General features: G+C 36.5%; 1 protein-coding gene across 1 annotated transcript in view; it reads left to right on the plus strand.

Annotated features, from left to right (window-relative positions):
* IQCB1 (IQ motif containing B1) overlaps positions 1-16,703 on the plus strand; it is a 97,111-nt gene that overhangs the window by 45,681 nt on the left and 34,727 nt on the right. The window contains exons 8-9 of the mRNA XM_004373640.2: positions 7,647-7,825; positions 11,460-11,569. Coding sequence (XP_004373697.1) covers positions 7,647-7,825; positions 11,460-11,569 — 289 coding nt within the window. The remainder of the gene's footprint in view (positions 1-7,646; positions 7,826-11,459; positions 11,570-16,703) is intronic.

Consider the following 16,703-nt stretch of genomic DNA (forward strand, 5'->3'; position numbering starts at 1 on the left):
ACAAGTGGATGCCTTAACAAAGAGAAATTTATTCTGTCACAGTCTAGGAGGCTAGAGGTCTAAATTCAGGGTGCTAGTTCCAGGGGAGGCCTTTCTCTATCGGCTCTGGGGGAAGGTCCTTGTCATCAATCTTCTCTGCTCGAGGAGCTTCTCGGCGCAGGGACCCTGGGTCCAAAGGATGTGCTGTTTTTCTGGTTCTTATTTCTTGATGGTATGAGGGCCTTCTGTCTCTCTGCTCACTTCTCTCTTTTATGTCTCAAAAGAGATTGGCTTAAGACCTTACCTAATCTTATAGATTGAGTCCTTCCTCATTAACATAACTGCCACTAATCCTACCTCATCAACATCATAGAGATAGAATTTACAACACATGGGAAAATCATATCAGATGACAAAATGGTGGACAGTCACACAATACTGGAAATCATGGCCTAGCCAAGTTGACACACATTTTTTGGGGGGCCACAATTCAATCCATAACAAGCTTTATTGCTGATATGGGGAAAGTTTTAGTGATCTGGATAGAAGATCAAACCAGCCACAACATTCCCTTGAGCCAAAGCCTAATCCAGAGCAAGGCCCTAACTATCTTCGATTCTGTGAAGGCTGAGAGAGGTGAGGAAGCTGCAGAAGAAAAGTTTGAAGTTAGCAGAGATTGGTTCATGAGGTTTAAGGAAAGAAGCCATCTCTCCATAACATAAAAGTACAAAGTGAAGCAGCAAGTGCTGATGTAGAAGCTGCAGCAAGTTACCCAGAAGATCTAGCTAAGGTAATTAATGAAGGTGGTTACACTAAACAACAGATTTTCAATGTAGACAAAAAAAGCCTTTCATTGCAAGAAGATGGCATTTAGAACTTTCATAGCTAGAGAGGAGAAGTCAATGCCTGGCTTCAAAGGATGGGCTGACTCTTGTTAGGGGCTAATGCAGCTGGTGACTTTAAGTAAAAGCTCATTCAAGTTCAGTGCTCATTTACCATTCTGAAAATCCTAGGGCCGTTAAGGAATATGCTAAATCTACTCTGCTTTTGTTCTATAAATAGAACAGCAAAGCCTGGTTAACAGCACATCTATTTTCAGCATGGTTTATTGAATATTTTAAGCCCACTGTTGAGACCTACTACTCAGAAAAGAGATTCCTTTCAAAATATTACTGCTCATTGACAATGCACCTGGTCTCCCAAGAGCTCCAGTGGAGATATACAAGGAGATTAATATTGTTTTCATGCCTGCTAACAAAACATCCATTCTGCCGCCTGTGGATCAAGGATTAATTTTGACTTTCAAGCCTTTTATTGAAGAAATACATTTCGTAAAGCTATGGCTACCATAGTTAGTGATTTCCTCTGATGGATCTGGGCAAAGTAAATGGAAAACCTTCAGGAAAGGATTCACCGTTCTAGATGCCCTTAAGAACATCGGTGATTCATGGGAGGAGGCCAAAACATCAACATTAACAGGAGTTTGAAAGAAATTGATTCCAGCCCTCATGGATGATTTTATGGGGTTTAAGACTTCAGTGGAGAAAGTAACTGCAGACGTTGTGGAAATAGCAAGAGAACTAGAATTAAAAGTGAAGCCTGAATATGTGACTGGATTACTGCAGTCTCATGACAAAACTTTAAAGAATGAGTAGTTGCTTCTTATGGGTGAGCAAAGGTGATTTCTTGAGATGGAATCTACTCCTGGTGAAAGTGCTGTGAACGTTGTTGAAAACACAACAAAGGATTTAGAATGTCACACAAGCTTAGTTGATAAAGCCACTGTAGGGTTTGAGAGGATTGACTCCAATTTTGAAAGAAGTTCTAGTGTGAGTAAAATGCTATCAAACAGCATGGCATGCTACAAAGAAATCTTTTATGAAAGGAAGAGTCGATTGATGCGGCAAACTTCATTGTTGTCTTATTTTAAGAAATTGCCACAGCCACCCCAACCTTTAGCAACCACCACCCTGATCAATCAGCAGCCATCAACCTAGAGGCAAGACCCTCCACCAGCAAAAAAAATTATGACTGGCTGAAGGCTCAGATGATAGTTAGCATTTTTTAGCAATAAAGTATTTTTTAATTAAGGTATGTACATTGGTTTTTTTTTAGAGTTAATGCTATTGCATACTTGATAGACTACAGCGTAGTATAAACATAACTTTTATATCCACTGGGAAACTGGAAAATTCATATGACTCAGTTTATTGCAATATTAGCTTTATTGCAGTGATCTGGAACCGAACCCACAATATCTCTGAGGTATGCCTGTAATCCATCAAATCAACAGGCTAAAGAAGAAAAATCATATGCATACCAATAGGTACAGATAAAACATTTGACAGAATCCAACACTTATTCATGATAAAAACTCTATGCAAACTAGGAGTAGCAGCAAACTTACTCAACTTGATAAAGAACATCTACCAAAAAAAAAACAAAAAACAAAAAAAACCTACAGCTAAAATCACACTTAATGACGAGAAACTGCATTCTTTCCTCTTCAGATCAGGAACAAGGCAAGGATGTCCCTTGTTGGCACTCCTATTCAGCATCATACTGGAAGTCATAGCTAATGCAGTAAGACAAGAAAAGGTAATAAAACGTATACAGATTGGAAAGGAAGAAATAATACTGACTTTGTTCTCAGATGACATGACTCTGTAGAAAATCCCAAAGAATCAACAACAAACTAACTCCTGGAACCAATAATAATAAGTGCACGGTTGCAGGATATAAGGTCAATATACAAAAGTGAATTGCCTTTCTATATACCAGCAATAAATAATTGAATTTGAAATTAAAAGCACAACACCATTAACATTAGCACCAAAAAAATGAAGTAGGTATATATCTAACAAAAAATGTACAAAATCTATGTGAGGAAAACTATAGAACTCTAATGAGAGAAAGAAATAAGTGGAGAGATAGTCCATGCTCATGAATAGGAAGACTCAATATTGTTACGATATCAGTCCTTCCCAACTCAACGTATAGATTCAATGCAATCCCAGTTAGAATCCCAGCAAGTTACTTTGTGGATGTCAACAAACAGATCCTAAAGTTCATATGGAAAGGCAAAAAGACCCAGAAGTGCCAACACAATATTGAAGAAGAGCATAGTTGGAGGACTGACACTACAATCATCTGACTGGTATTTCTGGAACAATAGACAAAGAGATCAATGGAATAGATTAGAGAGCCCAGAAATAGACTCAAACAAATATAGTCAACTGATATTTGACAAAGAAGAAAGGGAATTTAATGGAGAAAGTATAGTCTTTTCAGCATATGGTGCTGGAACAACTGGATGTTGATATGCCAAAAAATGAATATAGATACCAACCTTATACCTTTCATCAAAATTAACTCAAAATGGATTATTTATCTAAGTATAAAACAAACTATAAATCTTCTAGAAGAAGACATGAGAGAAAACCAAGATAACTTTGGTTTAGTCAATGGGTTTTCAGGTAAAACATCAAAAGCATGATCCATGAAGAAAAGATTGGTATGTTGGACTTCATTAAAATAAAAAATTTCTGTTTTTATGCTTCTTCTATGAAGACACTGCTAAGAAAATAAAAAGATAACCACAGACTGGGAGAAAATATTTACAAAACATATCTGATAAATTGTATCCAAAATATATAAAAACACTTAAAACTCAACAGTAAGAAAACAACTCACTTAAAAAGTAGGTGAAAGATCTGAACAGACACTTCACCAAAGAAGATATATAAATGGCAAAAAAGTATATAAAATAATGAACAACATCATTTGTTATTAGGGAATTTCATATTAAAACAGCAATGAGATAGCAGTACACATCCATTAGAATGGCTAAAATCCAAACCACAACACCAAATTTGGTGAGAATTATAGAGCAGCAGAAACTGTCATTCACTGATGGTAGTAGTGTAAAATGGTACAGCCACTTTGGAAGAGAGTTTGTCAGGTTCTTACAAAGCTAAACATAATCTTACCCTATGATCTAGCAATCATGCTTCTTGGTATTTACTCAAATGAGTTGAAAACTTACGTTCACACAAAAACATGCACACAAATGTTCATAGCAGTTTTACTCAAATTTGCCAAAACTTGGAAGCAACTAAGATGCTCTTCAATGAATGGATGGATAAACAAACTGTGGTATATCTATACAATGGAATATTACTCAACAAAGAAAAATCATCTAACAAGCCACCAAAAGATATGAAGAAACCTTAAATGCATAAAGCTAAGTGAACGAAACCAGTCTGAAAAGGCTATTTACTGTATGATTCTAACTATATGACATTCTGGAAAAGGCAAAACTCTGAAGATAGTAAAATGATCAGTGTTTGCCAAGGGTTTGGAAAGTGGGTGAACGGGGTGGGGGATGGCATGTTGAATAGGTCAATCACAGCGATCTTCAGGGTAGTGAAACTATTCTATATGATACTGTGATGGTTGATACATGACATTTTGCATGTATCCAAACCCATAGAACCGTACAGTAGACAGAGTAAACCCTAACGTAAACTGTGGACTTTAATAGTTATTAGTATTGGTTTATCAGTGGTACAAATGTACTGTTCCAATACAAGATGTTAATAATATGGGAAATGGGTGGGGAGGAGGACAGTAGGTGTATGGGAACTCTCTACTTTCTGCTCAATTTTTCTGTAAACCCAAAACTGTTCTAAAAATTGGTATCTACTAACTAAAAGTAGTAGAAAACCCTTATGACGTTGGATTCAGTAAGCATTTCTTAGATTCTTAGATATGACACTAGAAGTATGATCCATAAAAAAGAAGAAATTGATAAATTGGACTTCATCAGAATTGAAAAACATCTGCCCTTCCAAGACACTGTTAAGAAAATAAAAGAGAAGCCACAGACTGGGAAAAAAATATTTCTAAAGCATATTAAGTATTTGTATCCAGAATATATAAAACCAAAACCAAACCCGTTGCCGTTGAGTCAATTCTGACTCATATCGACCCTGTGGGCAGAGTAGAACTGCCCCATAGGGTTTCCAAGGAGCAGCTGGTAGATTCGAACTGCCAACCTTTCAGTTAGCAGCTAAGCTCTTAACCACTGTGCCACCAGGGCTCCAGAGTATATACAAAACTCTTAAAATTCAGTAAAAAGAGAAGCAACCGAATTTGAAAAATGGGCAAAAAAAAAAAAAAAAAAGCAACCCAGTTTGAAAGAAGGTATATGGATGGCAAATAACACATGAAAACATGTTCAGTAACAGTAGTCATTAGGGAGATACTATTACATACCTGTTAAAATGGCTAAAATTTAAATATTGACCCAAGTGTTGAAGAGGATGTAGAAGGACTGGCTCTCTCATACACTGCTGTGGGGTTGTAAAATAGTACAGTCACATTGGAAAACAATGTGGCAGTTTCTTTAAAAACTAAACATTTAGCTACCATATTATCCAGCTATTCCACTCCTAAGTATTTGCCCAAGAGAAATGAAAGCATATGTCCACACAAAGACTTGTGCACAAATGATCATAGCAGATTTACTTGTAAAAGCCAAAGACTGGAAACAACTCATATGTCCACTGACAGTTGATAGATAAGCATGCTGTAGTATATCTATATGGTAGAATACTAAGCAATAAACAGGCATGAACTAGTCATACACAGGACAGTATCGATGAATGTCAAAATAATTGTACTGAGTGAAAGAAAGGTAAAGAGTACATACTGTATGATTCCATTTATGTGAAATTCTAGAAAATGCAGACTATAGTGACAAAAAGCAGATCAGTGGTTGCCTGGGGATGAGATGTTGAGAAGGACTAGGAGGAAGGGACTACAAAGAGATATAAGGAACTTGGAGAGGTGATGGATATGTTCATTAACTTGATTGTGGTGCTGAAACGTCAAAACTTGTAAAATTGTATGCTTTAAAATATGTATAGTTTATTGTCTATCAGGTATAATAAAGCTGTTAAAAATAAAAAATAGGACTTGGTGGGTGCTTTGATATGGGAAAAGGTAAAATGAGCAGTCAGGTATGACACCCTAGTTTTCTAAATTAGATGATTAGATGAACTGTGGTATAACCAAAACAAAGAATATATGAGGAGTTGGTTTTGTGAGACAGATGATGAATTCAGTCTTGGTCACGTAGAGCACAGATTGATGTGTTCAGCAGGCAATGAAATATGAGTTAGAAGTGTCTGGAAAAGGTCTGAATTAGAGTTATAGATTATGAGTTATCAGTGTATATGTGGTAATTAAAAACATGGGAGATGAATTCAGTGGAAAATGTGAGCAGAGTGAGAAAGGAAGTAGGCAGAAAATGAAGAACTGGGGAACAACCTTTAAAGGACATTTTTGGGAAGGAGAGCCCATGAAGGAGATTGAGAAAGAATGTTCAAACATCTATGGACAGGGGATGGGGAGAAGAGGACCAGAAGATCATTGTATTTCAAAAACCGAGTGGGTAGAGAGTATCAGGTATAAATAGAGAGGTCAAGGATAATTTCAAAGAGTCAAAACCACGACCCCTATGCAAATACACTGTTAATTCATAGCAAAAATTTTATTCAACTTATTAGTTAATGAGGTAACCTGTAAGATGTTCATACAGGTTTAAAAGAGAATTCAAGGGAGGGGAATTTATAGAGTTGGTCTGTCAAAGGAACACAATTTGACTTTACTGTAAATACAAAACTGGTTAATGCCTTACAAAGCAATACATAGTAACCTTTAAGGTTACCTTTTTTATTGGACAGAGATCATTTATATTGCTCTCAGGTAAGAATCACAGCATTATCACTTTTCTACAAGCCAACCTCTACTTTTACAGAACTGTAAAATATCCCAATCAATAGTGAATAGGTAAACAAAAGGATGTTCTTGTTCTGTGCCATTGAGTCGATTCTGACTCATAGCAATACTATAGGACAGAGTAGAAGTGCCCCATGGAGTTTCCTAGGCAGTAATCTTTAAAGGAGCGGGTCGCCAGATCTTTTCTTCTGTGGAGCTGCTGGTGGGTTTGAACCACCAACCCTTCAGTTAGCAGCCAAGCACTTAACCATTGTGCCACCAGGGATCCTTAAACAAAGGTATACACCCCTAGAAAATCATATACTTCTCAAGGAGGTGAGTGAAAGGACACCGAGTAATCCCTTTGACTATTTCTAAGTTTTGGATAATTTTTCATAGCATTAGTACTGTAAGATGAGGTGTTGTTAGTGTAATGAAGGAAATACCAAAGGAAAGATAAAGTTCTTTCTTTATTAAGCACATGGTAATTGAATTGCTGTAGCATTTTTGTCTTCATGGATCATTAAGCAATTAACCATATGCGGTCTTGTGATTTTCCTCTTATTGTTGCCTTCAAGTTTTTGAATCACCTGTTATTTAATATTTTGCACATTTACCTTTCCTCTCCAATTGGATTGCAGGTTTCTCTGAGGAAAAGGTCCTTGGCTACTTCGTATTCGCTATTGTACCTAGCACAGTGCCTTATACACAGTAGGAACTCAACAAATATTGATTTAATTGGATGTATTCCTGGAACCAAACTATACATTTAAAGAATTGGAGGCTACAGTCAGGCGTCAAGCTGCTGAACCTTTTATGTTTAATTTGTTGGTGATACTTATGCATCAATTAGTGATGGTCCATTTTTTATTTTTTCCCACTAGTGGTGGTTTACTCAGAATAGAAGGAAAAAACCTGCATTCAATTTTAGATGAAGTTGTTTTCAAGCTTTTGTCAACTCCTAGTCCTACAATAAGAAGTACTGCTACAAAGCTCCTACTGTTGATGGCTGAGTCGCATAAGGAAATTTTGATTTTATTGAGACTGAGCGCCTGCTACAAAGGTACTGCATATATTCTTTTCTTGGGATTCTCAAAAAGAAAGTTTTTATTGACGGTTTATGAAAAGTAAAAATCTTAAGCTTTGAAAAAGTAAATAACTGAAGTGTGCAGATAAAAACCTATCACAACAGATATCAATTCAGAAAAAACTCTTTATGTAATCAAGCTATCTTCACATCTCAGCAGATGACAGATGTTCTGTTGATGAGATTACAATGAATATTTACTCCCTCTCTGACAAAAAGATTGTGTTGAATATACCATATTGTTGCTATTGCTAGTTGCTGTCAATTCCAACCCGTGGTGACCCCATGTATATACCATATGGTGTAGTGAAATAATGACCTTGTCAAGACTAACTGGTGAAGAAAATAGGTTTGTGCTTAAGAAGCTGACAGCCCTTTTATTCTAACATCAATTAATAATCACTCTTCAACTTCTTCACTGCCTTGCCTCAAAAAATAAACAAAAACATCTTGGTCACCTCTAAAATAAACACATATGTGAATAAAAAAATCAGAAATTCAGGGGAAGAAAGCGCTCAGTGAGGTACCTTTCCCCATATAATAGCTTTCATTTAACTGAGCATTTACTAAGGGACAGGAACTGTTCTACATACTTTTTTTTTTTTTTAATTTTTGTTTTTATTGTACTGTAGGTGAAGATTTACAGAGCAAACCAGTTTCTTATTAAACAATTAATACACATATTGTTTTGGGACATTGGTTGCCAACCCCACAACATGTTGACATTCTCCCTTTCTTGACCTTGTGTTCCCCATTACCAGCTTTCCTATCCCCTCCTGCCTTCTCGTCCTTGCCCCTGAGCTTGTGTGCCCATTTAGTCTTGTTTTGTTTTATGGGCCTGTCTAATCTTTGGCTGAAGGGTAAACCTCAGGAGTGACTTCAGTACTGAGTTAAAAGGGTGTCCGGGGGCCATACTCTTGGGGTTTCTCCAGTCTCTGTCAGACCAGTAAGTGTGGTCTTTTTTTTTGTGGATGTGGGTTAGAATTTTGTTATACATTTTTCTCCAGCTCTGTCCGGGACCCTTTATTGTGTTCCCTGTCAGAGCAGTCAGTGGCGGTAGCCAGACGCTATCTACTTGTGCTGAACTCAGTCTGGTGGAGGCTGTGTTAGTTGTGGTCCATTAGTCTTTTGTCTTTGGTTTTCTTCATTCTCTCTCACTCCAGATGGGATGAGACCAGTGAAGTATCTTAGACGGCCACTCACAAGCCTTTAAAACCCCAGATGCTACTCACCAAAGTAGAATGTGTTCTACATACTTTACGTGCACTAACATATTTGAATTTCATAACAGATTTGTGAGATATATACTTTTATCCTCTTTTTATAGATGTGGAAACAGACATGGAAAAATTAGGTAATTTACTCAGATCACACAGATAATGTTTTTCCTTTTTTAATTTCCAGGCACAATTCTCTGTTAACTTTGTTTTATTCTTTGCTAACTGGAGCCATGTATTATTTGCAGTACATTTTCTTATACAACATGGTCAGTAAATGGGTTTCTAGTTCATTAAATATACTTCAATTACAAATACAGGGTTTTATTATATGAGGATTTTTAGAGATTAGAATATGCATTTAATACCAAAACAATTAAGATGGTCTTTTAATAATTCTTGATGATTTGGAAACACTTTAGTAACTTACATTGCATCAGTCATTACTGTGAAAATTGTAATTATTTATGTATTGTAGGATTAGAGAGGGAGAGAAAATGCTAGTAATAGAGCTCTGTAGTTGATATTGTACCAGTTGTACATTTTTTAAATCTGTTAATCACATTTCTCTACTATAGAAATGTAAATGTCCAACAGAGTTCATTATAACGTAATTTCACCTTAACAGTCCTTCTCCCTTTCTTTGACTTATATCTCAATGGCAGAACTTATTCAGGTTCATCAGGATATTTTAAAATTATTAACACTGTTGAGAACTTGGGTTCATGAATAAGAATCAACATAAATCCAGTCCCCAAAAATGTGAAGATTAATCAAATCCCCACTTTCCCACTTCTTAGTCATTTCTGACACCAGCTGCCCATGTGGCACTCTCTCTGCCTCTAGCCACCCAGAGCTAGGTCAGAGCTGACAAGTTGATACCGTCCTTCAGACTGCCAAATAGGCAGACACCAGCCACAAACTCGAGACCTCGTCCACACCCTTACTTCTGATCTACAGGCTGCAAATTTGAGGTTTTCCCAGTGCCCCTTTGGAATGCCAGCCACAAGCTTGGGTGCCTCCTCAGGGCTCCCTCACTTTCACCTGCTGTCTCCCACTACTCCTTTGGGTTTGTTAATTCACTGGAAAGACAGAACTCACAGAAAGGACTGTACTTAGGACTAGAGATTTATTATAGCAAAAGAATACAAGTCAGGATCCCCATAAGGAAGACGAATGGACAAGGTCTGAGAGGATCCCAGCATGGAGCTTCCATGTCCCAAAGGACATGAAAAAGATGTCAGGAGAAAAGAAAAAAGGAAACTCGTGATTAATCTTTGCGGTACAATGGATCATTTTTAAGTGGCCTTTCTCACCATAGTCTTTTAACTCCCACCTAAGTGATTGGATGGGTCTATGTAAATAAGGTAAGTGTGGCCCACCAAGGGGACTGGATAGTTTTCTAATAATGCGAATAAAGTGCATGGCACCTGTGTGGGGTGGGACCATGCAAATAAAGTATATGGAACCCTAATGAGGGAATTGGTCAGTTTTGCCATTCTGTTAGGCTTAATGTGAGCCATCCCAGAGGCAGAAGGGGAGGATCTCACCACTACGAAGAAAGAAGAGCCAGGAGTGGAGCGTGTCCTTTGGATCCGGGATCCCTGCACTGAGAAGCTCCTGGAATCAGGAGACCAGGAGAGAACTGTAATACTGAATACAGTGAGACGCGGCTGCAGAGAAATGGTGGCAGCAGAGGCAAGAGACCTGCAGAAGACCAGTGTGCTGGGCTTCTAGGGCCACAGAGTGAAAAAGCTGAGTGTTTTTAGGAAGGAGGCCTACTGGCAGAGTAGGATGCCTCCTGGCACTTGGTGGAGCTCAGTTTGCCTACCCTCGGAGCTAGAGCTGAGCACCTTCAGGATGAGGCCTACTGGCAGAGTGGGATGCCTTTGAGCACTTTTTGACACTTGCCCAAGCAGGATAGAGGCCAGGCCGAGGGCCAGAGAGACCTGCCTATAGGCATAGCTGAGAAGAGGCTGTCCTGACCGAAGAACTGTATCCTGAGCATTCCTGAACCTGAATTGTAACCTGTTACTTCCCTAATAAACCCTGTAATTGGAGTATGATCTGTGAGTTCTGTATGGCCATTGCCACAAATTATCGAACCTAGCAGAGAAGTAGAAAGTGCTGTTGGAGGGGTGGTTGATGTCAGAATTGGTAAAGATGGCAGAATGAGGAGGTATGTTTGAACTTTGTCTCATAGGAATCAGTCTTGGCCTGTTGATCTTGATTCTCCTTCCTCTTTGTTAAGTTAGATGAGGCCAGACGCCCCAGCCACACCATTTTTACAAACGTGTTCATTTCTAAACCTGACTTTTTAACCTCAAATTAATATTGATTAATAAAATTATATTTTTAGTATTAATAGTTGTATCCTTGTTATTCCATTTCAGGACTCAGAGGTCTACTAAATAAACAGGAAACTGGAACAGAATTTAGTCAAGAACTCAGACAGCTTCTTGGCCTTTTAAGTCCTAAGGTCTATCAGGACATAGAAGAGCAGGTATTACATTATAAAAATAATTTGTATGGTATTTGCTAACTGACTGAATTAAACTTCAGTTTCCCTTGAATGCTCCTCACTTTCTTTCTCTTAACATTTTAAGCAAAATGCTTCCTCTTAAAATAAAAATATCTTTAAAGTTTATCTCTCTGTCATTCAGCCTGCCCACAAATATAATTTGAGCCTCCCATTTATACATGTTTAGATGTGCTACTGTATCCATTTCTTTTTCAGAATTTCTTATGAAATCCCCATCTCCGATGTTTATCTTCTTTTACCTATAAACTATTTAAATTTGTTTCATTGCCCCCCCCCACCCCAAACCTAATTGTAACAAACAATATTTAGAATCACCTATGGCTAGCCCTCTGATACTGAGATAAAATGCTTTTCACCTTTGTGTAAGAAATTTTATTAATAGAAATAATTTACAATATTGAGGCAGCAAGTTAACATGAATGAATATTTGATCATACTTCTTCTAGTATACTCAGTGATGCCCTAGATGGGCTTCCAATAGGAACAGCCGTATAGCTTTCTGGTGTCCAGTTGGAAACTTAAAAGAAATTTGGAAAATAGATTTAAATCCAAAATAAATAAATATATCTTTGAATTTAAAAGGAAATGGATAGATTTTGTATCCAAAATCTAAAACCAAAGAAGTAATAAATTTCAAAACACAAAGAAGAACCATGAGAAGAAGATAAGTCAGACAGGAGGGTGACGGAGTAACTAGGAAGGAAGAGAGTTGAAGAAGGGGATCCCCTAATACTGTGTATGAAGGCTTACAAGTCTTACACTAATCTCTAAACCATGTATGTGTGGGACAGATACGAAACAGTACCAGAGGCTTATAGAACTGAACAGTTTTTGAACAACCACCCACAAAAGGTCAGCCAAGTTTGCAGTCTGAACCTAACCAAGCTGATTGCCTAGTAAATGAAAATAGTAATATGTTAACTCAAAGTAGACTATGAAAGGTTAGGCATTGTGTTAGTTAAGCATAAAAAAGGTTTTAGTGGCTGTATTAATATCAGATAAATAGTTTTTGAAACAGAGTATTACCAGAAATAATGTAGGACGTTTCATAATGATAAAAGGGATGTTATTAGAAAGACAACAATTATAAATGTGTATGTACCCAATAACAAAAAAAACCAAACCTGTTGCCATCGAGTCGATTCCGACTCATAGCTACCCTGTAGGACAGAGTAGAACTACCCCGCAGGGTTTCCAAGGAGCGGCTGGTGGATTCAAACTGCTGACCTTTTGGATAACAGCCTGAGCTCTTAACCACTTAGCCAGCAGGGCTCGAGAACCTCAAAAAATGACAGAATTAAAAGATAGAAAGAAATAATTCCACAGTAGCAATAAGAGTTTAACACTCTCTAATAAATTGATAATTAGACAAAATAAACACATAGAAGATCTAACAGCACTTATCATGCTATCAACCACCTTAATTTTAATGACATTTATAGAACATTACATCCAGCTACTGCAGAATTCACATTCTTTTCAAGTGTGCTAGGCCATTAAACAACTGAGTGAAATGAAAAGGATTGAAATCACCCAGCATGTGTTCTGTGACAACAACAGAATTAAACTTGAAACCAATAATAAGAAGTTATCTAGGAAATGGCAAATATTTGGAAATTAAATAAGATACTTTTCAGTAATTCATTAAATAATGGATCCAAGAAGATATCACAAGGAAATTAGAAAATATTTTGAACTGTATGTTAATGGAACCAACATATCAAAATTTGTGGGTTATAACTACAGCAGTGCTTAGGAGGACATTTATAGTTTTAAAGTAAACTCAAAGTAAGTATAACAAGGAGATATAAAGATAAGGGTAGAAATAAAAAAAGACAGAAGAAAAAAAGGGAAAAGCAGTTTTGCTAAAAAAGAAAATCAAGAGAACTGACTTATTCTCTAGTTAAACTGATTAAGAAGAAAAGAATACAAATCACCAGTATAGGAATGAAAAGGGTGTTATCACCAAAGTTCCTATAGAAAGTAAAAGGATAATAAGATAATATTATCAACAATTTTATACCAACACATTTGAAATCTTAAATGAAATGGACACATTTCTTGAAAAATACAGCTTATCAGAATTGACACAAAAGGAAACAGAAAACCTGATTAGCCCAATATCTATTTTTTTAAAAATTGAATTATCAAAAGCCTTTCCAAAAAGAAATCTCCTGGCCCAAATGGCTTCATTGGTGAATTCCATCCATCATTCAGGAAAGAAGTAATATCAAAATTACACAAACTATTTTAGAAAACAGAAGAAGTTCAGAAAACAAACTGACCAATGCATTTAGTGAGGTCAGCATAATCTTTATATCAAAATCTGAAAAAGACGGATACATAGCCCTCATCAAAAATCCTTAACAAGATATAAGCTAATTGAATCCAACAATACATAAAATATAGACTACATCATGATCAAGTAGGATTTATTCCAGGAATCCAAGGTTGGTTTAACATTCAAAAATCAGTAATTCAATTTATTAACAGAATAAAACAGATCATTAACAATATAAACAGATCATTTTAATAGATACATAAAAAGCATTTGATAAAATTCAACACTCATTCGTGACTAAAAAAAAAAAACAAAAAACTCTGAAAACTAGGAATAGACAGCTACTTCCTCAGTTTAATAATGTACATCTATAGAAAAACCTACAGATAACAGCACACTACATAATAAAAGACTGAATATTTTTCCCCTAGGATCAGTAACAAGATGGTGATGACTGTTTATGCAACTTCTATTCATCTTTGTCTTAGGAATCCTACCATTGCAGTAAGGCATTATAAAGGAATAAAGGGCACAGAAATCTGAAAGGAAGAAGTAAAACTGTCCCAATTTGCGTTTTACATAGAAAATCTCAGCCAATCTACCAGAACCAATAAGAAATTTAGCAATGTCATATGACTGATACAGGGTGGATTTTAAAAAATAAATTATGTTGTGTATTAGAAGCAAATGATTAGAAAATGATTTTTTGTTTTAAATTTCATTTACAGTAATGCCAAAAAAAAAATACTCAAGAATAAATATAACGGATAAGATTTATACACTGGAAAATATAAAACATTGCTGAGAGAAATTAAAGAAAACCTGAATAAATCAAAATATATAGCACGTTCACAGATTGAAAGACTCAATATTGATAACTTGATATTTCTCCCCAGATTGATCTATAGACTAAATAAAATACTGTCAGGCTTTTTATAGAAACTGACAAACTGACTCTGAAATTTAAATGGAAACGCAAAGGACTTGGAATAATAACCAAAACCATTTTTAGAAAGAACAAAGTTGGAGGATTTATACTGCCTGATTTCAAGACTTACTATAAAGCTGTGTGATGATCAAGACACTTTGGTATCAGCAAAAAGATAGTCATACAGATAAATCGAACAGAATAGAGAGACCAGAAATAGACCCACACATACATAGTCCATTGATTTTCAACAAAGATGCCAAGGTAATTCAATAGGGAAAGTAAGCCTTTTCAACAGAGGGTGCTCCATAAGGAAAAAATTTACACAGTCTTTACCTTACGTCATATACAATTGTTAATATATGATATACAATTGTTAACTTAAAATGGATCATCTAAATGTAAAACATAAAACTTCTTCTGGAAGAAACCAACAGAGAAAATTATTGCAACCTTGGGAGTAAGAAAAGGTTTCTTTACACACAAAAAGCGTGAACCATTAAACAAAAACAAAAACTGATAAATTGGACTTAATCCAAATTAACAACTTTTGATATTTGAAAGACATAAGAAAAGTCAGCCAACAGACTGGAAGAAAGTATTTGCAACACATTTTTTCATGTGGAATGATGTACTAATACCAAAGAACCAGAGCCATAAATGGGAATTTCTCAGTCATAGCTCCTGAGAAATAATGGATGACTCCACTCAATCTTATTCCAGAGAATTAATTAAATAAAATAATCCAGAGGTACTTAATAGGTTCTTAATAGGCTTTTTCTATATTACATAAAAGCCCATACCAAGGTGTCCGATAAATTGTATTTTCCTCTTCTTTTTTCAGTTTATAAGGACTCCAGAGAGCAATATAGACGATGTGCAGGAAAAAGTTGCCAGTGTCCTGTTACTTCTTTCTTAAAAGATCTGCTCCTAAATTCTTTTTTTTTTTTCCTAGTAGAGAACTTTATGATTACTAAAAAACAACATAACTATACCATACTTTTTCTAGCATACAAATACAGACATATGAAAGTATAAAATAAGAGTCAAAAGAATACCGAGCGCTCTAGATTGCTCCACCAGACAACTGGAACATCTAAACAGGGTTTCTGAAATATCATATAACACCTGACTATTTTGCTAAGCTGTTGAGTCCTTACCCTAAATTGCTTTTTTTTTTTTAGATTGTACGTCAGGTGAAGGCTTACAGAACAAATAGTTTCTCCTGAAACAGTAGTACACATATTGTTTTATGACATTGGTTAACAACCCCACAACATGTCAACCCTCCCCCTTCTCGACCTTTTTTTCTTGGTGAAAATATACATAGCCAAACATACACCATTTTAAAAATTTCTACATGCACAGTTCAGTGACATCGACTACGCTCTTACAATTGTGCTGCTATTCTCACTTTAGATGAAAGCTTACAGAACAAAATAGTTTCTCATTTAACAGTTAGTGCACATGTTGCCCTATGACAATGGTTAACAACTTCACAACACATCAACACTATCCTTACTCAGTCTTGGGTTCCCTATCACCAGCTTTCCTGTTCCCTTTTGCCTTCTGCCCCTTGTCCCTGGACAGCTGTGCCTCATTAGTCCCATTTGGTTTTACGGGGCTGCCCACTCCCCGGCTGAACGGTGAACCTCGGAAATGACTTCACCACTCAGCTTAAAGGGTGTCTGGGAGCCATACTCTCGGGGTTTCTCCAGTCTCCTTTAGGCCAGTAAATCTAGTCTTTTTTTGTGTGTGTGCGAGTTAGAATTTTGTTCTACACCCTTGTCCAGCTCTGTCCAGAACCCTCTGTTGTGATCCTGGTCAGAGCAGTCAGTGGTGGTAGCCGGGCACCATCTAGCTGTACTGGACTCAGTCTGGTGGAG

This window comes from Trichechus manatus, unplaced genomic scaffold, assembly GCF_000243295.1.
Source record: "Trichechus manatus latirostris isolate Lorelei unplaced genomic scaffold, TriManLat1.0 scaffold00026, whole genome shotgun sequence".
Taxonomy (NCBI): domain Eukaryota; kingdom Metazoa; phylum Chordata; class Mammalia; order Sirenia; family Trichechidae; genus Trichechus; species Trichechus manatus.